The 23,065-nt window shown below is 47.7% G+C and overlaps 1 protein-coding gene and 1 long non-coding RNA gene across 3 annotated transcripts in view; one reads left to right on the top strand and one right to left on the bottom strand.

Moving 5' to 3' along the window:
* LOC109269097 (uncharacterized) overlaps positions 1 to 23,065 on the top strand; it is a 158,982-nt gene that overhangs the window by 29,413 nt on the left and 106,504 nt on the right. The window lies entirely within an intron of this gene.
* The window catches only part of TBXAS1 (thromboxane A synthase 1), a 154,615-nt gene that overhangs the window by 34,501 nt on the left and 97,049 nt on the right, over positions 1 to 23,065 (bottom strand). The window contains exons 6-9 of the mRNA XM_019452924.2: positions 22,307 to 22,395; positions 20,410 to 20,558; positions 18,515 to 18,645; positions 14,494 to 14,805 (exon numbers count right to left, since the gene is read on the bottom strand). Of these exons, the coding sequence (XP_019308469.1) occupies positions 14,494 to 14,805; positions 18,515 to 18,645; positions 20,410 to 20,558; positions 22,307 to 22,395 (681 nt within the window). The remainder of the gene's footprint in view (positions 1 to 14,493; positions 14,806 to 18,514; positions 18,646 to 20,409; positions 20,559 to 22,306; positions 22,396 to 23,065) is intronic.

Here is a 23,065-nt window from a genome sequence, read left to right as displayed (position 1 = left end):
AAATTGGAAATGGGATATTTCTGTAGCAGAACTTTAACACAGCTGAGGTAAATAGGAGAGAGTTACTACCGGCCGCAGGTTAGAGACTGAGTTAAGGAAGAGAGACCATGCCCCCTGAAATCGTACAAAGTGACTCAGTGAATCACGCCCAGAAACAAAACCGCCAGATGGTACGTGTGTCGCAGAACTTGAGACACTTCCGTTCAGTGTTTCTAGGTGATTTCTAATTGACATAATCATCTTGCTTCATAGGGCCCATTTCTTTACAGAGTTAGGTCAGATTTATTTCATACATAAAATCATCGTGAATAATTACGGTGGTCCATAAATGTTTACTGTTAGGATGATGATGGTGGTGACCACATCATTAGTGTGTTTCAGGTCTACAAATCACTGATTTGCAGCCAGGCTGGCGAATCATTAAATGAGCTTTTCGGAGAAAGGTGAAAGGATGAGAGAGAGAGAGAGAGGGAGGGAGGGAGGGACACGCTCTGAGCGGCCACAAACACATTCCCTTCATTCTGAGATGACACGTGGCCTGAGGGAGCTCCCTAGGCCTCCGTTGTCTTGTCCATAAGATGGAGCGACAGCCCCTCCTGCTCCTGCGGGGGTCAGGGGGGTGAAGGGCGCAGGCCAGATGGTCTCTGGTTTGGGGTCCTCCAGGTCTAAGGGTCGTAATCTAAGAGGTGCTTTCGCAGAGGCTGGTCTGCTGAGTGTTCAGAGCAGTCACCTTGTGGGCATGGCAGGCAGAGTCTCTGCTGCTTAGCTCTCTGGGTGGGCTGGATCTGCCCCACAACACAGTGGCAGAAGCCCCACTATTTCCAGGTGACCAAATGAGTGACTTCTACGAAAGTAAAAAGCAACTCCAGTAATCATGCTGATTATTTGTAAAGTTAGTCGTGTCCTTAATTATCCAACCCAAGGTCACTGTTTAAGTTTGCAGATACACCTCAGGGGAATATGGCACCAGTTCTTCAGCCTGGGGTGTACCGTAGAATCGCTTAGAGACTTTTCAAGAAGCATGATGCCCCGCCTTGCTGCGGGCCAGCTACATCAGAATCACTGGGGGTGGCTCCCAAATATCTGTGGTTTCTAGTAAGTTCTCAAGGACGGGGACTACCCCTGGCTGCTCTTGGGCCTTAATTTGCATGTGGCCCTCAATCCCAGTGGCCGAGTGGATAGGAGAAGGAAGTGCTGGGAGGTCTCTAGTTGCCTGAATTCAGATTCTGCCTAGAGGTGGGCTGGGGTCTGCCCTCTATCCCCAGGCCTTGGTCCACTTGAGTCAGAGACTCAGGGGATTTGGGGAGCACTCTGTAGGCCTTAGCGGGGAGCAGCTGCGTATCAGGGAGGAGTCGGGCAGGAGGAGCATCCTTGTGAGACAGAGAGCAGGCAGCACCTTCATAGTCTCAGGACAAGGAAGGTGGCATTCAGCAGCAGTTAACGGCTGGCGCCAGCCGGGAGAGCATCTAGTCTGGTGTCCAGTGGAGAGCCAGCGAGAGGCGGGACAGAGCTCGCTTTCTACAGTGCCGTGGTAATGGCAGAAGAGGGCCAGGTCGGTAATCGGCTGCAGGACAAATGTCTCAGATGCACATTTCACGCTCTTGAGCAAAGAACACAATGAAAGGCAACTGATGGGAAATTCCAGGGGCGTGGGACCCGAAGGGAAAGCCTGGGATGGCTGGAGGACTGTGTACAATACATGAGACAAGACCAGTGTCACAAAAAAATGAGAAAAGCACCAAGAGTGGTGTGTGGTGGGAGAAAGCAGCCCTGGGATATGATGTTTGTGTCAGGAATATTCCTGCTGCGTGGGGTAGGCACCCAGGGGGGCAGGTCAATGAAGAAGCTGCCTCGTACTCTTCATCTTGTGCTGTGTGGGCCACAGAGAAAGAGAACTGATATATTCAGAGAACGGGCCTTGAAAAAGTTCCAGAATGATGGGGGAAAAGCCACCACAAAGCCAAGACCTTCTAGGAAAACTTATCCGTAGAGCAGAGAGCCAGGATGACAGGTCACGATGGTGCAGATGAAGGTGACGGATGATGGTGTGTGCCCCCATCTGCTTGGACAATTGGCATTTTTCTCAATGCCGTGAAAGTGTGGGACAGACACAGCTACAAGCTCCCCACCCCAGGGGCAGCCCAGAAGCCCCCCTTTATAGAAACGCTGGAGCCATCACTGACCCACGCCATCAGGCAGGACACCATGGCATTGAGGAGCAGCTTCAGAATCATTGAACGTGAGAGACAATGCTGAAAAGAATGGAGACTGCATGGTGGGGAGGTGCGAGTTCTAATCCAAGTTAGGCCCCGATGCTAGTTTATAACCCTTGACAGATTATCTTCTCGATGCTTCTGTGATGGTTAGCCTTTCATGCGGACTTGGGTAGGCCACAGAACGCAGCTATTTAATCAAACACTGACCTCGGTGTAGCTGTGAAGGTATTCTATAGATGTGGTTGACATGTACAATCAGTTGACTTTAAAGGAGATTACCTTTGATAATGTGGATGAACCTCATCCAATCAGTGAAAGGCCTTGAGAGCAAAAACTGAGGTTTCCTGAAGAAGAATAAACTCAGTCTGACGATTGCAGCATTGAATCCTGACTTGAGTTTCTAGACTGCTGGCCTGCTCTGTGGAGTTTGGACTTGCCAGTCCCTACAATCTAATGAGTCCATTCCTTAAAAACTCTCTCTCTCTCTTACTCTGCCCCCTCCCCTTTCCCCCCATTGGTTCGGCTCCTCTGGATATCCCTGACTCATACAGCCTCTCTATCCCCATCGATTAAATGGGGATGGTGATAGTTCCTGCTTCGTAAAGTTGTGAGAGTCGAGTTAACTTTTATATGTAAAGAACTTAGTTTAGGGCCTGGCATATAAACGTTCAATCATCATCATCATCATCTCTTCCAGCGAAGAAGTCTAGTTCGACCTCTTCCTTTCACAGAGAAGGAAACTGAGGCACAGAAAGGGGAATGGGGGATAATAGCGTATACACTGGCACTGTGCCCAGAATCGTACCTAGGTTCATTCACTTAATTCTTGAGACAACCTCACAAGCTATATACTGTTGCTGGCCCCATTTTATAGACAGGAAGACTGAGGAACAGAGATTATTATGCCAGTCCTCCATGACACACTGCCAGTGAGTGGCAGCTCAGGGCCTCCACATGCGCCGTTGGCAGGGCGAGGGCCATAGCACCCAGGTCTCGGGTCCCCTCACTTGGATGGCAGTGCCTCCTTGATGAGAGAAGAGTCTAGGTTTGGTCTGAATGTGATTGGGAGCCCTCCCCTCAGTGAGAGCTTCTTGACTCTGCAACCAAGCAGGTGCACCAGCGAGAGGCGGTGCCTGTTGCCAACAAGAGGGAAGACAGCCTTCAAGGAGTGGGACCCCTAAATCGTGACTGACAAGGCCAGGATACCTAGGTATACCACTTCCATGGAGAAGTTTGTGCTTCTCCAAGAAACACCCTCCCCCCGGCCCTCCCTCCTCCTCAGCCACTCGAACCAGTTTCTCATCGAGTTGATGTTCTTGCCTATAGCTAAGGAGGTGAGAAGTTTATCCTCTGCCTTCCAGTCTTAAATTACTAATTAAAATGTCTTGGAGTCTAAGCCCATTGCAAGAAAGAGCCTGGGTGGCTTTCTAAAGCTTCTTGTTCATAACCAGAGGGAAGTTGATTCTCTTCTCATCTTTATAATAAGGATTCTTTTCGCAGGGTATCTGCTTTATGCTTGCTACAGCTCTGGCCCCAGTTTGGTCCCAGCAGGGGGAGGCCAGTGGAGTTTAATTACATTCCTCCTATAGGGAACGTTCAAGGAATGAGGCTTTGAAAAACAACTTGTGCTACCAAAAAGAAAAAAAAAAATCAAATTAAGCGAGTGAGAAACAGGCATTGCCTTTTGTGTCCTAGAGACCCAATCTAAATATTTAAATTTTAAAGACAGAATTCTAAGTGCTTAACTTTATAAACCTTACACATTGCAATTCATAGGGGAGTCAAACATCCCTTCTGATCTGGAATATTCATATGCTTGGGCTAACAAGCTCATGTGGTTGCTATTTTCACACATACCATATTCAGCTGTAAAACAAAATGCTAAAAACAAAAAAATCCCCAAACCAAAAAACAAACGCAACACACACAAAACACCCAAAATAAAAGATAATGCTGCCTACAGTCCTGGGGCAACACAGACTTGCCAGAAAACAGAGTAAATTGAACGTCTAGGCTATAGGCAAACATTTTAGGAAGGTCCCTGTTCTCTACTGACTTCTCAATTTCCCTTCCTCTCTCCATCTCTGAGATCCCCAGTCGCTGACGATTAGTGAGCATAGAAGTAGCCCCCACCCTGCCTCCCCAGGCGGAAGCTACTGACTTGCTGACTCCACTAGACAAATACCATGAACTGAGAGAAGTAGAACAAGTAGGCAAGCGGGTGGGCAATTAACCAAATTTCAGCTTAATGTAAGGATAAGGTAGCAACTTCCTTGCTCCTGGAAGCATTCAAGTGCAGTGGCATGTTATCTGTCCTGGGTGGGGGGCTGCCTTAGATGGCTCTGAAGATCCCCTCTGACCCTGAGAGCCCAGGTTCCCTCTGTTCCTTGGCATGCCAGGTTCTGGGTCCCAGCACAATTATAGGACTACAGACCACCGGGTGCTGCCTTCATCTGCCTGCATCTCCCTTGGCCGTGACCTTGTCTCTTTGACTCCCATCTCCTCCTCCCAGGGTGCAGTAACCTTGTTTTCTCCTGTGCGCCTTCCTACATCTCCCCAACTCAAATTTGCTTTCAGTTTATCTGCAGTTAGAAAAGAAGGGGCAAGCGAACATTTGTTCATTCGCTCATTCATCCAACACCTATTCATCACGAGCCTACTATGTGCCAGGCACTGCTGGAGGCCCTGGGATGTAGCAGTGTGCCAGGCAGCCGCGTCCTTGCTCTCGCAGGGCTCATATCCTAGCAGGGACTTCATTATATTGCCCCTCCCAGGAGTAAGTGGCATTTTAATAAAGGATACTGTGGTGAAACAAAGGAAGGATCTCTAAGTGGTGAAATTTTAAGCCTAGTGATGGATGAATGGAAAAACGAATGGGAGTCTTTAAATTTGTGCCAGCTGAGACCATTCTGAGGTCCTGCTCCACTGGGGTGAAAGCAGCTTTGGTCACTGGAGTTAAGTGGAGTTAAAAAAAAAAAAATGCATATGTTCCTTCCTTCCTTCCTTCCTTCCTTCCTTCCTTCCTTCCTTCCTTCCTTCCTTCCAAAAGCTAATGGTTGGGAATACAACCCATACCTGTGATGTTTTAAGGGCCCAGAATGAGAGCAGTAGTTAAATAAATAAGCCATTCAGTTGAGAATCTACCTCAGTGCCAAGAGGACCCACAGAACTCCGAGCTTCACCTGTAGAGCCCACTTTCCCCAGTTTATTTTTAATTCTTGCTTTTCTGGATTGATGTGCACTGACCCCACCAGCTTATTTGCTTCACAAAGCCTGGCCCTCTAGAGGCTCAGATATTGAATATAAAATACTCTGAGTTGCGACATGAAAGGCACCAAATATATGCTGATTGGTGTGGCCTGTTCCCCAAGGAACCACTCCTTGTGGGTCACCTCTCCCTCTGCTGAGACAGAACTTCTCTGCGGGGACTCGCGAGGTGGGGGCAGCTTGGAGCATTAATTGCTAAAAATTCAAAGTGCTGAAGTGCTGATCTGGGAAGCACAGGAAAAACATCTGTAAGTCCTTCCTGCTTTTCAACCTGCCTCTCGCTTGATTGCCCCCACTGCCCCCATTCGGGACATCTTGGTACAAAACTACAGGCTTCTGGGTTGCCAGGGGCTCCCACGTGGGCAGTGGGTCAGGAGGTGGAACCAGGAAACTTCTGTGTCACTCTGATTCGGGGACTAGAGCCAGAACAAGGGCAAGGAGACTAAAGAGTGTGGTGAACTTTGGAGAGAGAGGAGAGGAGACAGAAAAGGAGCAGGACGAGAAGGAGAGGAAAGAGAGGAAGAGGCAGCAGGGCTTCTCAGAGTTCCTGGATGGTGTGAGGTCTAAGGATGTGGCTGTCACTGTTGAAACCCATGGGAGGGGGTCAAGGCCAGGGAGGGTGAGTTTCCTTGGTGGGTGTGTGGGCATGGGGTGTGGACGTCTCCAGGCCATGGGGAAGAGTTTGGAGCCCCAGGTGGTGGCACAGGAAGGTCTTGGCCCTGAGCAGCACTCATTCACAGCACACATGGTCCCTGCCTTCCTGCAGGTGTCCCCAAGGGAAAAAATGGGCAGGTGACCTGGATCATGAAGATCAGTGCGTGTACTTAACAATCACATGGGCAGTGAAAAACTGGGGCTGCCACCTGATCCAGGGTGATGGGTCACCCTGCTTCAGGGACTCTTGAGTTTTCTTGAGTTGTCTTCTTTCCAGGAACTGGTATTTTCATAGCAGTAGCCACAAATTATGACTTCTAGGATGGAGTTCTAGAACACACCCAGAGAGGCCCCGCTTATAGGCTGTCAAGACTTCTGTGCTCTAATATTAGCTATAGGAATGCCAGGAAAGGGTGAGAGAGGCTCATTTTCTAGGTCAGACTCTTCTAGAATGAAGGACAGGGAGTGGGCAAGTTGGACACATTCCACCTGCAGTGAGAATAGTCCACATCTTGCTCCAGGCCCCCAGGGGAATAGCATCAAAGAAGTCCTCTTTGACCACAGTAATCTCTGCATGGACCCTCATTTGGGGACTCTTAAAGCTACCATGTACACTAAGGGCTCATTAGGGGAGCTTTTGGTCTAGGAGGAGCTCCCTGCCTAAAAGGTCCAGCCTGGTGGGTACCTGTTGGATGTGGCAGGTCTCCAGTGTACATGTGCATCGTGAGAGAAGGCTCTGGTTATCATCTTCATCTGCCTTGAAGATGACTTCAGATCAACTCAAAAGCTCCCCCTAGCCTCCCACCCTGGAGAAGCAAGATAAGTTCAGGATTATAGGCAGTACGCCTCTAGAGATATACCCAAGATTGGGTGACCCTCGCCTCACTTTCCCTCTCAGTAAAGTGAGAGTGGCATCATTCTTTTCGGGATCGTTTTGAAAAAAATTCATAATTTATTAACAAGATGTAAATGGTCATGGAGGATCAGTGCTTTGGCATTAGGAATAAGTGCTTGCCACATAGAGCACAACTCGGGGAGAGGCAGGCCTGAGGGTTTGGAAGCTGGCTGCTCACAGCGCGTCGACCATGGACTGAAGTGTTGGTACCACCTGGGCGGTTGTTGGAAACGCAGAATCTCAGGCCCCGCCGTGGAAGTCTAGTGGTCTGTTGCTGCCAATCTCACCGTGCCGGTGTCCCTGCTCTTATCTTTGATTCTTTGGTATGACTTTAGGGCTGTAAGTTGTTCTGAGTTCCTGCCTCTTGCCTTGTACATCTCAGCTTTGTGTCCTGTTGTGCTGTTATGGGATCTGCAGGAAAGGGCTCAGATGCACCTCTAAGCCCCACGGGGCCGGGTGAGCGTGTCGGCGAGGACCCCTGAGCATATTCCTCCTAAAATGTTGGACAGCAGGACTCGAGCAGACCTGGGCAAAAGGGGAGGGAACCTGTCCAGTGGGGGAAAACCCATTTCCAGTTTTTCCCCTGAATCTTAAAATCAACTATGCCCTACTCCTGGTGTGAGGACGACCCTGAAGATTCATCCTGGGTACGATCCAAACTGGGAGACTTTTTTTTTTTTTTTTTTTTTCCATAACGAGGACGAATTTGTGTGAAGCTACACACATTTTTTCCACCCAACCTTCCTCTTGTGACAAAGGATGTATATTTATGAAACAGCCAGTTGGGAGCAAAATGGCGTGTGTGTGTGTGGCCACAAAATGTGCTTTTTTTTCCCCTTTGAGATCCTCTGGCTGCTTCAAGGAACAAATCCTCAACCTTGCTCACATTAGCAGCATGAGCTAATCAGTTGAAATACCCAGCATGGAATGCTTTTATCCTTAAGAGAAAAAGAAAGAGTAAGTTGTATTTTAATTAGATATTTATAATGGTTACAAAGCAGCTCTTCAAGAGAAGTTTTAAGAATCTGGCCTTCCTTCTAAGGCATAACTGTGTTCAAATTATCCTAAAGAGAGGCTGTATATCAATCTAGCCCAATCTGTGATAAATTTACAACTGGGTTCTGCACAGCAGATTTATAACAACAATTAAACAGAAGGAAAATGGGTCATAAATTTCGGCTGGCACAGTCCGGCACCAAAGAGAAGAAGAGAGAATGGTTTGGCCAGATCAAAAGTCAATAATTCCCACATAAAGTGCTGAAGCTATAGCAAACACAATTTATATGGAAAGAGGCTGGGTTTTTTTTTTCCTTCCGATCCTTTTCAAAATTAGATATTGGAGAACACAATGAAGCATCTACGTTACAAAGGTCTTATTAAATAATTGGTGTGCTTTCTCAATTTTACGAGTAGTACACATACAAACCGCTCCCTGCTCCTCAATGCTTGAATTTAGTGAAGGTAGTGCCCCTTCGATAGGACTAAGGAAACATGGGGCAAAGGAAACATGGGGCAAGTGATTGGGTGACTTGAGAGGGAAAGTTTTAAGCTGAATTTTGGTGGTGGATTGAGAGGAAAGCCAGATGATTTGGAAGGAAACACATATGGCCTTAGAACAAAGCAGCAGGAATTATAAAGTGGGTTATAACCATATTATAACTGGAAACAGAAATATGTACACCGAAATGAGAAAGACATCAAGGCCACTTGGGTCAAAACAGGTGGCAGGACACGGACTATTACTGGACAGAATGTGTGAATTGTAAAACATGTACCAAGAGCATCTTCAGTAGTGAGGGAAGACCTCCAAGTGTCCTTATGCGTGCCAGAAGTTGAGTTCTGCTGAATTAGTGACTTTCACTGCTGACAGTTTCACATCCTGACTGATAAAGGAGGCAGCGAGGCCAACCGCCAAGCGGGACTTCACTCTAACCAATAAGGAAGCATTGACTGGCTCTGTGGAAATCACAGGACATGTGGCATGAAGTGGCCACACTGTTATGAGAAGGACATAAGAGCAGGCCATGCTCACGGTTGAGAAGCCCAAGAGTGCAAGCAGCGTGGCGTGCTATTGGACTTCCATTCCCACGGCTCAGGAAATCTGGGTTTTGAAAGTTCAGCGGAAAGGTGTGTGTGATTGCAGAAATTTGAAAGTGGGAGCTTCTGATCTGGGGACCATGGATTCTGGGTACCTGGGTGGACACACCGTTTTCTGGTCACCCAGCAGCTATTCTCCCCCCACTCCCAGGAACAGGGGTTTGGGGACCTCCCTCTCCCCCATCTGAGGTCTCAGTGGTTCCTGGGAGGCTGCTCCCAGGCACCAACTCCAGGGATGAGGCAAGTGACCCAGGTCTAAGTCAATCAGAGCATCATAATCTCCTCAGTCCCTGTGATTGGTGGAGGGCTGAGCGTGTGGCCCAATCGCTACCAGTGAGATGCTGTGAGCCTTTCGCTGGGACTTCAAAGAAAGAGACTCTCGCTGCTTCACATCGCACCTGAGCTGGCTCCGCACTACCCTCCCATCAGCCTATCCAAGGATTCGAGGACTTGAAGGAACACTCGTCGGAACAAGGAATCATCAGCTTAGAGAGGAGTGTTGCCGGGGTCCGAGCCAAGGGATGGGTCTAGGATAGAACACCCATAGAGTTTGGGGGCAGCTGGCTGAGTCTGGCATTTCATTCTCCATTTCGTTCACCTGTGGATACGGCAGAATTGCTCATTTGCCCTCCCTGCCTATTTGAGCAGAGGAAAAGTTAACTGGAGAGAGATGTCAGGGCAGAGGGGGCAGCCACTGTTGGTGTGGCCAAGGTGTGTGTCTCCCCTGGGTCACATGGACACTGAAGGAGGCATGGAGGCTCAGAGTGAGCCATCTTGCCAGTAACCTGCTCCAGGGGGCTGACTGCCCAGGAGATCCCAATGCCCAGAAGCCGTGAGCCCTCTGGATAAGTCCTGCAGGGCCCCGTGCCAGCGCCATGGGAGGTGCTGAGAGAAGCCTCCGTTGTGTAGGAATGGGACTTCTGTTAGATGGCTCCAACCCTGGGAGGAGAAGGGGGCCCAGGAGGGACAGGGAAAGGCTAGGAAGGATTAAAAACAGACCACAGGCTGTCCCCGGGACAGCTTCCTCAGGCCACACAGGTCAGCGTGAGCTAAGGACATGGAAGGACATTAAATTGGATCAGAGACTGAAATTTTAAACTGGACCAGACTAGTCTGGACTTTTTCATGCCGAAAAGTGACCAGAAATCTTTGAGATCTATTGGAGCCATCATCAAGGAAAGGGAAAAGGAGATCATCAGAGCACAGTAAAAAAATGATAATTGGAGAAAACACGAAAAGTTTCCATGTTTGTACCTCACGTAGTTCAGATTGTTCAACACACTGGTTCCACAGCTGTCTTGAGACCACTAAGGGAGATCCTGTCTGAGAATGGGGTATGCCTAGAGTGAATAGAGCTGAAAGATGGGGAGAGAGAGAACACCGGGTTCCAGTGACAGAGTTTGAGCCCCTGCATCAAGCCACACCCGAGACAAATCTCCTCTCTGGAGTCTTCTGTTATGTGGGTCAATAAACTCCCTGAGCTAATATGGATTAAGTTTTCTATCACTATCAACAGAAAAAAAACCCTGGATTGATACAGTGTACATATACAGTCTTGTTCTTGGGGAGAGGGACATAGATTCTGTCGGACTCTCATAGAACATTGCTATAAAAGGATATAACTCAGAGGAGAGAAACCCTGAAGCTCGAATCCAGCGATCCCATTAACAGATACAAGAGAAATCATCGGATGAGATGTGTGGGGTTCTACAGGGGTATCATGGAAGAGCTAGATACTTGGGGTAGGGTCTGGGGCCTGAGTCTGGCATTAACTGGCACTCAAGAAATATTTGTTGAATGGAAAGCAACAGGAAAATTATAACAAGTCCTACATTACATGCAAATTTTCAGGAGAATATCGAATGTGTGAACATCTAATCTGCATTTCCGTGTCCTGACAGATGGCCCATGTTAACAGAACTTTGACTATAGGAAGGAAGGAAGGAAGGAAGGAAGGAAGGAAGGAAGGAAGGAAAGAAGGAAGGAAAGAAGGAAGGAAGGAAGGAAGGAAGGAAGGAAGGAAGGAAGAGAAAGAAAGAAAAAGAAAGGAAGGAAGAAAGAACCTACAAATATTCATTGAGTGGGTACCATGTGTTACACTTATACAACTATTAACACAGCTGTGACTGCCAAATCAATTTTTTAAAAACGATAACTCCCATGTATTCCTATTTCTCAGAGACAGTCCTAGTTTGTCTCAGAGAAAGAAAATTACCTGGTGGGGGCAGGGAGCTTCCATTGCTGGGGCAGAGCATTGGACCCTGTTTCTTCTTAGAAGAGGGGTTTGGACCCTGAGAGTCTAGGGCTGACTTCTTAAAGTGGAACCAGGGACCACCTGTATCAAAATCACCTGGTATGTTTTATCTAAAATGCAGGCTCCTAGGCCCTGGCCCAGACTTACGGAATAAGAATCTTTGAGGAAAGGGCCCTGGCTTCTGCATTTTTAAACAATCTCCCCAGATAGTTTTTATGCACATGACGGTTTGAAAAACTTTACCTACCAAAATCTGGCTTTTTCCCCATAGGGTCTCAGTGCCTTGTAATATTCTGCACAGCCCCATGGAAGGTAGTTCTCTGGGGGAAAGAAGCCCTATCTTGGGCTGGGGGGATTGGAAGGAGGCTGGACCACACATTCTGGACTTGATTACTTGATGCCTTCTGTTGGCCTGGAGGGTTTCATTTGGAAGGGAGGTATTTTTTTTCCATTTTTTTTTTTTCAGTTGGTGATTAAATTCCATGAAGGTAAGGATCATGACTTCTACCTCTTAGAGCTGCTGCTCCCTCTTCGATACACTGCCCTATCTCCCACACTGTTGACCACTCTCTAGATGCTTAAATGTCTTTAGTTTGACCTGTGTTCTGGTTTGTTTGAGACCAAGGGGCGATTTCTCACTATTGCCTTTGCTGCCTTCCTGGGATGGCAACCAGAACTTCCTCTGGCAGGTGTCTCCTGAGTTCTCTGTCATATGACATGGGTGTGACTGACTCTAGGGGTGGGATTGACTGGCTGAAGCCCTTCCATGCCCCCATTCCCATGGCCATGATAGTTGGTTCAAGAATGGGCAGTGACCTAAGCATCCTGGCCAGAGTTCACCTGATTGTTATTGAGAATTTGGGGCCACAGATTCTTTTTGCCCTTGGTAATGAGCAAGGAAGCCTGTAGTCCTATACATTCTTGGCAGGCTGCCTGGGCTTTGAGAAGAAAGTACAACGAGAATGGGGCCAGTATTAAGGAGGCACAACCAAGAACTGGGGAGAAACGGGGACCTGAGCACATATTTGAGGCCCAGAAAGACTTGCCTGAAGCCACATCTATTCCTAAGCTGCTCAGTGATCTGTACTATTAAGTCCCTCCTCCCCACCAGTTTTTTTTGTTTTTTTTTTTGTTTGTTTGTTTTTTTGTGCTTAAATCAGTTTGGGTTGGGGTTTTGTTATGTGCTGTTAAATGCATCCTAACCAGTATGCCCTTCAGCTCCTCTTATTTCTCTTTCTGTAACATACCCCAGACATCTTGGGTCCCTTCTCAAACAAACAGAAGGACAGACAGAAAGACAGACAGAAAAATACCACAAGTACCCATGAAACAGAATAGGATGGATGGTAGGAATAGGTGGTAGGGTTATTTGGATGCATGGCTTGTTGAGACTCCGTGCCCAAAGAATATTGATTAATGGATCAATTTCAACCTGGAGGGAAGCCCTGTCCTGTTCAACATTTTAATCAATGACTTGGATGGAATAGGAGGCAGGCTTAGCAAGTCTCAGATGGCACAGAGCTGGAAGAACTGCTAATATGACAGATGGCAGAATCAAGATTCAAAATTATTTTGACTGAGTTGAGCAATAATAAGGATAAATATAAACTCTTGCATCTAGGCTCAAAAAAATCAATTGTGTAAGCAGCGGATTGGGGAGACCTGGCTTGGCAGATGTCATAAGAATGTGGAACTTTACGTTGACCGGGAGCTCATGATGAGCCAAAAAGTTGAGGCAATTAGTAACATAGTTAATGAAGTTTTCAAATATTTGAAATATCAAAATATTGGAGAACTGCATTGGTGAAGAAAGGCTAACCTTGCATCTACTTCCCTGGTGGCTTAAAGAAGTGGGAAGCAATTTTCAGCTCAGTATATATATTTTAAAAAGCTTCTGATGATTCTAATAACAGAACAGGCTACCTCCCCAAATTGTGAATGTAATAATTATATCAGCATGTAATAGAAGTCTATTATGGTGGTCTTCAATCTATTTATTTATTTATTTATTTAGAGTGAGGGGAGGGGCAGAGAGAGGAGAGTGAGAATCCCAAGTAGGCTCAGCATGTAATAGAAGTCTATTATGGTGGTCTTCAATCTATGTATGTATGTATGTATTTATTTATTATTTATTTATTTTTAGTGAGGGGAGGGGCAGAGAGAGAAGGAGAGTGAGAATCCCAAGTAGGCTCCCCACTGATGTGGGGCTCAAACCCATGAAATGTGAGATCATGACCTGTGCCAAAATCAAGAGTTGGATGCTTAACCGACTGAGCCACCCAGGTGCCCCTGGTCTTCCTTTTAAAAGCACAGATTTAAAAAATGATTTTAACAACTTGTAAGTCAAAGCAATACGCACAAAAGCATCCAGAAAAAAATCTGGCGATTAAGTAGCCTAGCTTGGCACTCTTGAAAGTTTGTTTCAGATTCACCAAAGAGGAGCCTCATCTAGAAGGAATATCCAGAATCTGGACTTTGTGCTGGCCATCCCCATTTCACCTCATTCCATTTATGGCCCTCCTGCTTGGTGCTCACCCGGGTTTCATTCCTGCTTTGGGTTGGCCCATCCTTATGCCCGCTCCCACTTTCCAGCTTGGTCCCCTTTCCTGCCTCACACTTGCCTCCCAGAGCTGACTCCACAGTCATAGCAGTGGGAAACCACACCTCTTTCCTGCCCCTGCCTTTTGACCCTCACCTGTTGCTAAGACTTTGCAGCCTCCCTGAGCCAGGCCTGGTTTCATGTACAGCCCTAGACAGTGAAGATACGCATACAATACTCCTCTCCTCTCCTCTCCTCTCCTCTCCTCTCCTCTCCTCTCCTCTCCTCTCCTCTCCTCTCCTCTCCTCTCCTCTCCTCTCCCTTCCCTCTCCCTCTCCCTCTCCCCCTCCCCCTCCCCCTCCCCCTCCCCTCCCTTCCCCTTCTTTTTATTTTTCTGTTGTTCTGAACACTCCATTTTACTTGCTAACCCAGAGAGGCAGAGAAGGTGGGCCCTATTTCATCTCATACACTTAGCATGTGATTTTCGCAAGGAAGTTATCAAAAGTAAGTTTCACTTCTACGAACACAAAATCACGTTTCCTGTGGATTTCACAAGGACGACTGTACTCACGAATTTCTCATTAAAGCTGTCCACCTCTGTCAGAAGCTTCTCTTGGCAGTTAGGGTTGGTGGCCAGGAGGTAGGTGGCAAAAGAGAGCGTGTTGGTGACGATCTCGTAGCCAGCAATGAGGAAGATGAAGGCCTGGCCCACGACCTCATCCACAGTCAGAGGCTTGGACAGGCGTCTGGGCTGGTGCAGGTGGGAGGGACCCGCTGCGCAGTCAGTGGAGAAGACTTGTCTGACCATGTCAAAGCTCTCCACGCCCACGGAGGTGGAGGAATGTCGGGCGTCCAGGATCAGTTGGAGGAAATCTTTCCGCCTCTAAGGGACAAAAGGAGAAAATGCCCATTTTGGTCTTAGAGTCATGTGACGGAGGCACAGAAGAAGACACACACCTGAGCTTGATGGGAACCAGTACCCTCGTTGTGGGGTTATCTGAGATGGCAAGAACCTGGAACCCCCAGCGTCCCTTACATGGCATTGGTTCTCAGCAAACAGCAGACTGTGATGCTGCCGTTAAAAAAGGATGAGGCCGTTCATCTGGACTGATTGGGAAGGGTGTTAAGCCATTTTGGTAAGGAAAAAACAGCAAGTTGCAGAACAGCCTGCACAGTGGAACCTCATTTCTGTAAAAACAGTACACGTACAATATATATAATTGCACGCATTTGTTCACGCATAGAAAATGTTCAGCAGCATCTATACCCAGCAGTTCACAGTGAACTTGGGGGAGGCGGGGAAACCAGCACGGGGCGGGGGGGGCGGGGGGGGGGGTTGAGTTTTTACGTTATGCATGTTTGTACTGTCGGTTGGTTGGTTGGTTTTCCAACAATAAAACAATGAAAACATCATATAGATTTAAACAAAAGTACGCGTTCCCTTGGGCACTTAGGCACCATTCAGGGCTAATGGATGGGTGGCCATACATTTTCCTCACACAGTAGGAAGTTGGCAGAACTGGGGGGCGGGAGGGAACTAGCCTTGGGGAAGCTGGTCTTCAAAGACCTCCCCCACTCCCTTTGTCCCCAGTGATCCCTTAACCCATTTAAGTGCTTAGAGCTTTCTTACCATTTCCCCCTACCTCCCTTATCAGCAATTTGCATATTCTTTATATTTTTACTGCCACTAATTGTAACCATAGAAGCTTTTGCATATTGCTTTCACATTGACAAAGTGTATCCCTGGCATACCCCTTCTTTGAAAAGCTCTTTAATGTGATGGGTGACAACCAATATGTTACTCTTTTCTGAAGTTTATGGGGCTCAAACAGCAAAAGGAGAGTATCAGAACCACCAGCAGAAACATATTATAATTTCAAAGTACTTTGCTTGGTGCAGCGTTTTCTCAATTCATTGACTTCTGAATTTCTATTGCATTAATAATCTGTGTCCCACACATCAGCACTTAATTCCATCTTTTAAGATTGCTGTTATTTCACCTGTTGTTGCTTTTTCTCCTCCAAGAGAGTGTAAGCGTGTCCAGGGCAGGACCCTGTGTCCCACCCCCTCCCCCCAGCCCACACCGCGTTGTTGCGCTGAGCACGTTACGTGTGCAATAAACGATCCCACAAATAACAAGGCTGTGCAGGGAATGCATTTTGAAAAAGGCTGTGTTGGATTGGCTTACAAGTGATGCTATTTGGAGCAGGCAGTTTGGGTCATGAGGCCTTTGCGGCTCTACTGGTGCCCAGCTTTTGTGACCTTGCAAGACATCTGCTGAGATTCCAGCAGGGTCACAGCTAAGCCTGTGGGCATCAAGAACCTTGAGTCTCAGGAGCCAAGGCCTCCGTGTCCTGCCAGCCTGCTCAGGTCAGCCACACTTGGCTGCCTCTTTCCACCCCGGCCTGCTCGTTCTCATTTCCAGGCGGCATCCTCGAGAGCTGGCTTCCCCCGGATTCCTTCCTGATGCTCTGCCAACATCTGGGTGGCTGTCGTGGCTCCACTGCCAGCCTGGCCGGGCAGAGTCGGGGCAGGGCGGGGCATGATGGTTCCTGTGGGAGGTGAGTACCTTCTGCTACCTTGGCTCCTGGAGGAGAACGCGCAGGCCTATCCGCTGGTGAGTGCGAAACTCCTCAGGGTGCTGTGCAGTCCTCCCTGAGGCTCACCTGTGGCTTTGCTGGAGGGCAGTGGGGAGGACATGGGCGGGAGAGCACCTTTGGCTTTGGTAGAAGTGCAGCTGGCATCCTTTGCTCTCATTCCCTGCTCAGGCAGGCTGCTAGAAGGCCATCGGAGCTCGGGAGAAATCTGTCTTCACCTCCAGCTACAGAGGCCGGAGGAAAGGGCTGCTCTCCAGGGCCCGTGCGCTGGAGAAGAGCATTAGTGCAGATGGGTTTCTTTTATTTGCACTGCATCACAGAGGCTATTTGAACAGTGCCCATTTAGGACTGAAACAGTGCTGCTTTATGGTTATATCCAAGGAAAATACGCACCCTGATAGATGTAGGTGTCTAATCCACCCATCGGGCTAGAGCTTAGAAAAATATTTACCTTTTAACATCTGTGCTGCATTTTCCACTGCGCAAACACACATCTGCTTGATGGAATGTCTGCAGAGTTTAGATGGGTTTAAAGCAAGTTTTCTTAGTAACCATATAGCTCTGTCTTGACACGGGCAGTCCTGGATTTGTGGTTGGGAGGTTTTTCTCAGATCAGCTCATTGTTTGAAACAAATAGCTCTCGAGTTTATAAAAGGAAGAGCTGGAGGCAATCCCAGTAATTGGATCTTTAATAAACCCCTCACCTCTTAGTAAGCCATTCGGCGCAACAGTTTTAGAATTTTCAGCCCGATTCCACAGCCTGTGGGTTTCGGGCTGGGGGAGGGGTGGGGTGTGTGACAAAACTGTCATCAGGAAGCCCTTCAGAGCGATACTGAGGTTTGAAAATGCGGCTTTCCTCACCCCTCCCTCCCCGGGCTTCATCCTCATTCTGGAGACTCAGGAACCTGATGAGAATATTCTGCCCTTTTAGGCGGAGCTGGGCCAGTGATATCAGGGAGCTGATTCTTCCCACACCTCCAAGGGCGTCAAGTGGAGTTCACCATGGTGCGGGCCAAGGGGCTGTGAGCTTCTATACACCGTCCCCTGCCCCCTGAACCAGACTCCTTTGCCTCACAGGCTCCAGAGGGGGAAGCCAGGCAGATGAGGCCGCTGGTGCATCCAGGCATTAATTAACCCCCCATCTCTTTCTGGGCCAATGGCGCAGCAAGGGACCTCACGTCCTCCCTTGTTAAGCCCTATGAACCCATCTTTGAGCAACTCTTTTAAAGCTTGCACAAGTCAATTCCAGAGAAGACACGTTAGCCCTGGTTTTTTTTCCCTCTCGAAGCGATGTTCTTGAATGCAACGAAGCCCTTAAAGAATAGTGTTATACATGCATGAATGCATCCAACAGTGACGTTATTTTCCAAACACTGAAAAGTCCAATTTCTATTCTCAGCCAAGTTCAAACAACAAATATTTACTGGATTCCTACTATGCACCAAGCATGGTGCAAGTCTAAGGAGGAAAGAAGTCTCTGGGTCTCAGCTGAAGCATGAGAGGGCCCTCAGCCCCAGATTTTGCAGCAACATCCTCCATGCTGAAAGTCAAGGTGGGATTAATTGAGAGCTGCCCAAACTCCCCTCTACTGGTAGTGCTGTTCACTCTACAACTCCATCTTGCCAGTTTTCAGTATATAGAATATGCCGATGAAAAGTACATGTGAAAATTTACCTAGAAAATTCTTTGGGGCTGCTATTGCCTGTGCTTGAAATAGAGAGGCCATGAGTTTTGGGGGGTACCCATGGCAGAGCATGGACAATTTGATCTGGGTTTCTCTCCACCATCCTTCCCCCTCCCCTTTCTCTTTCTTGTTCGCCCCCTCCTCACCCCTTCTCCTTTCCTTCCAGTGCCCTGGAAGGCTGTAAGCGGTAGGCCACTGAAGGCCAGCATAGTGTGGTGTGCGGGGTGGGTAGGGAAGAGACAGAAGAAACAGAACTGTACCAAATTAGGCCCCATTCCGTTTCAACGACAGGCCCAAGTGAGATACGTTACCTCTTCTGCTGCTTGCTGGTCCCGCAAGGCAATCACATTCCTAATGAGTTTGTTAAAAAAGCCATTCAGTTCATCTCGGTTCTTATTGGGCAAAATCCGGGCCAGTGGGACCATTATGGATGGAAATGATACTTGAAAGAAAAAAAACAAAAGCGGCACTGAAAACGGGGCGGCAATAACCCCAGGGCTATTAGATGCCTGTTGCCAGGGAAGCAAACCCTGGCCTTGACTTAGTCATTGGAAGCCGGGGCTCCCCTCTGGATCTGCACTCTTCGCGGCAGGGTTTGTACCTCATTTCACTTCCCGACTCCTCACGTTCCTTGCACATTGTAAGCACTCGGTAAATGTCTGCACAGTTGAATCCCCACTTCCATCGGGCTCCCAAGAATTCAGTCTCATACTTAGAAATTAATTTTCCAGGTCCTAGATCTGAGGGTTCAAGGTCTTTGTATTTCATCAAGAAAGGACAGATTATAGGCCATGTTTTAAATCTTAGCAAGTGGTGGAAGCTGATCTACTTTCTTAACTTTCCGGTCATTTGCATTTTCCCCCCACTTTCTTAACTTTCTGGTTATTTGCATAATTGTCCCCAGAGCTCCACTTGAATGGTCTCTAGGAGCTGCTGCCCAGGGGCAGCTGGTGGCATGAATGCTGGCCCCTTGGGTATCTCCCCTGCTGTGCCAGGCAGGAAGCCTGTGCCTTTGCTGCCATGGCCTTGGGACAGAGCCACCTGGGGACACTTATCCCCTCCTAGAGGGTGGCTTAGGCTGAGGGGCTGAGCTGCTGCAGTGTTGTTCAGGTCAGTTCAGCTTCCCGGCATCGACAGTGGGCTCACTGCGTACAGGCAGTGCGCGGGAGCCAGGATGGAGAGGGTAGTTCTGGACCCCAGCAGATCTCAGAGCACTCTGCCCATTTTCAAGAGCCAGAGTCTGAACCAACGTGGGATAGCAGGGAGGTGGGTTCAGAGAGGAGTAGTAGCAGGGCTGGGACAATGGGGCCATCCCCCCCCCCCCCCCCCGTCCGGGCATGTCCATGGTCAACGGCAAGTGGAGCTGACTCAGCTGAGTAGTTCCCAGGGGGCCGAGGGGGCAAGGGGCAAAGGGACTGCTTTGACCCCTCAGCAACTCCTCCTATAATTTGATTGCGGGTCTGATGGAGGCGACGTGGACTTCCACAGAAATGGACTCAGAAATGGGAGTGAAACTGACCAAGGAATGAATACAATTTAGCAGCCCGGCAGAAAGGTTAGAAGTTAGGGCAATAATCAATAACAACAATAGCCACACTTCAATACTTCCATAAAAGCAAGAAGATGCTGGAATTGGCCAGAGGGTAAAAACTCACTTCTAAAATAAAAATAAAATAAATCGACCAGTCTCCACAGCATTAGGTAACCTGCTAGTCACCCTTCGTGTATGATTTCTAGTTTACTGTGCTTTGGGCTTCAAGCAGAGAAGTCTTCCAAAGGGGATTTTGCTGGAGGGGAGAAATATGTCCTAGAAAATGGAAGGCTTTGGGCTCCAATCTAGGCTGTGGTTTTCTAAGCCTCAATTTTCTCATCTGTGAAGTGGGTGAGAATACTTCTCTCTTAGTGAACACAGCACTAACAGGCAGTGCAAGCAAAGCACTTAGCGCTGGTCACGGCTGCTGTGGCTGCTGTGGCGGTGGTGAGAGGGGCGGGCACTTCCTATCTTGGTGATGGGTAGTCCTGAGTGGTGACAAGAGGAGCCTGGGTGGCCCCGGGAACATAAGGCCTCTGCAGAGCGGACTCCGCAGGGTGACTCTCAGAGGCACCTGGAGTTGTGGCGAGAGATGCCTGGGCCACCCAGCCGTCATGGGGACTGGCCAGCTTGCTGGACCCCTGCCTTGCTGCCCTGGGCGGGAGCTGTACTTACAGATTAAAACCAGGATCGGCTTGGGGATGGAGTACGCAAAGAAACGCCTGCAGTGCTTCACAAAGGGGTCCTCAGGAGCCCCCCGGGAGTCCACCTGGGTGCCAAAGGCGACACTGGCAACCACATCTGTAGTGTAGCAGCTGTAGCACCTGCGGGACAGGAGACCATTTGGATTTGGAAAGGACCCTGCCGTCGGCCTGCCCATCACACACGCTACTAAAGAGGCACCACTTCATCGTCTGCCTGCTCGAGCTCAAAGGAGGTGGTCAGAGGGGAGTCCCGGGAATGGGGTCCTTTGAGCGTGGCAACAGAATTTGGGAGGAGACACCAAAACATATCTGATCACTGATGTAAACACAGACTGGGGAGGGGAGGAGAGCATCACTTCCTCACCTTGCAAGCTTCAGGCAGCCTTAATCAGCCGCAGTCAGATTCCAAGAAATAGGCTCCAACCCATCCTCCCCAGGGAGGAGGGAAAACAGTGGACCCAAAGCTCATAAGCATTACCCCAAAGCTGTGCAGCGTTGGTCCAAAGCCAGGATCGAGTGGTTAATTGATAAATAGCAAGTTGGGATTGATGAATTAACAACCTGGTTGTCTAGTTTTATTAGCTCTGTTTCCCCCTCTTCCTCCTAATGATTTTACAGTTTTCGTAAGAGTTACAAACAAAAAACAAGGGCACTTCACACTCAAATAAATTCAAGACAAACTTTGGGACCAGCTTCGTGAACATATGTATATTATTACAGAAAACACACGTTGCACTTTAGAAACAAACAGAAGGAAAAGTGTCTGGCAATCGCTCCGGAAAAATTAACCTCTTAGGCTCTAAGAAACCTGCCCTTAAATGGCCATTTTAAACCAGAATGATCCTTTTTTGTTATCTTAGAGGAGCAGTCAGGTTAAGTTATTTCTAAAACAGGCTACCAACGGCGTATGCATATCCTTTTATAATTAAAAGTTCTTATTTTTGTGGCTTGACTTAGGCACATATGTAGTTCCTTTTGTCTCCTAACCAACAGCTTATCATTAAGGGATAAATGACATCTCCAGATGACTTCTTTTATTTTGACTGCTTTATTGAAAACATTTCTACAATTGATTACACATGTCCCCACTATAGCAAAAGCAGTTTGCCTACTGAATGTGATTTCATCTGATCCTAAAGGCTGAAGAGTTAAGAGGGTGTTTTTTTTTTTTTTTGGAAGAGTTAAGGATTTTTAAGTTATTTACTTTGCTTTTGTAACCATTCAGCCTATCTTATCTTTAGCCAACTCATGCATCTCGTGACGAGAGAGAAAGTGTATGAGAGGATTTTGTAAACACAATGGCAGAATTTAAATGCTGATGATAATTGTGTTATTATTTTATTAGCAGTGATAATAAGAACGAGCCAGCTTCTGGCTGATCTGCGTCTCTCGCCCTACTCTGTAAGCCATAACTTAGCAGAGGACAAGTGGAGGGAAAGCCAAATAATTAGTCATTTAAATTTGGTGTTCACCGCTAAGTCATGGCTTCCAGGCTGAGGTGCACCACAATTTTTCTTGAAGTAAAAGTGCACAGACTTCCTCCCCCCCCCCCCATCCCCCGGGGACCCTGTCCTTCCTGCCCACTCCTGGGTCTGCAGAGGTCGGAGGGCGTGTCCAACCACACGCCGCTGCCCACTCAAGGCTTCCTTCCACACGCCACACTTACCCTAGCCTTTGTTCATATTCTTTTCACATTTTACGGGGGTTTCCTTTTTTATTATTCAGTCCACCCATGCTTTTATGAGCCTCTAGCATTTCCATAGTTTGCTGGTCCCGAGGTAATTGTCCAGCAATTATGTACAGTTACAAGAAGCAGCAATTCAGAAGTGCAATTTCTCATCTGTCATGTAGCCATGTAGCACCCTTACCTCTGGATGTCGAAAGCATCCCCGGATTCCGCATAGCCTTTTAGGTGAGCCAGGAGCATGTCACAGGCTTGGCTGATTAGGGGAGTCATCTGATAGCAGATAACAAAGGTGTAATTAGGACACGATGCAGAGAGCACACCTAAAGTAGCTGCAGATACAGAGGTTATGTGTGGTCCTTCCTGGGAAAATGGACAAGGCAACCTTCCTGCAGCTGAGATTCAAGAGGAAGTTTTGAAATTCACAAATATCATAACATACAATCGCCATAAATGTCTACTTTAGCTTAAGCAATCTGTTCTTTTGGAAGCAAAAAGAAGAAAGGATGTAGAGTAAATACTGTGAAATAATTACAAAAATGATCATTAAGTGCTTAGACAGAAATGAGAATCACTACTCGGTTGCATGACATTTGGTTAGCATTAGAGAGTAAATAGACCACAATCCATATGTACTCTCTCTGGAATTAGCCCAAATCCATGTTTGCTTGGTTCCAATTATACTTTAGATCTTCTACTAGAGTATAGAATCTTAGTCTCCAAAGGAACGTGAGGTCGTCCATTTCAACTGCTTATTCAATACGAAAATCATTTTTAGAGCATTTCTGTTGGATGGCTATTCATTTCTGCTTCAGCTGCTTAAAACTTTTGAGTATGTATAAGGGAACCCTTGACATCAAGAGGCCTTCCATGCCCACCCAGGAAAACTGCTGAGTTTCTTTTCTTTTCTTTTTTTTTTTAATTTTTAATGTTTTATTATTTG

This window comes from Panthera pardus, unplaced genomic scaffold (genome assembly GCF_024362965.1).
Source record: "Panthera pardus isolate Hobbes unplaced genomic scaffold, ASM2436296v1 HiC_scaffold_8, whole genome shotgun sequence".
NCBI lineage: Eukaryota > Metazoa > Chordata > Mammalia > Carnivora > Felidae > Panthera > Panthera pardus.
The sequence above is the reverse complement of the archived record's forward strand: the minus strand, read 5'-3'. Positions and strand labels throughout refer to the sequence as shown.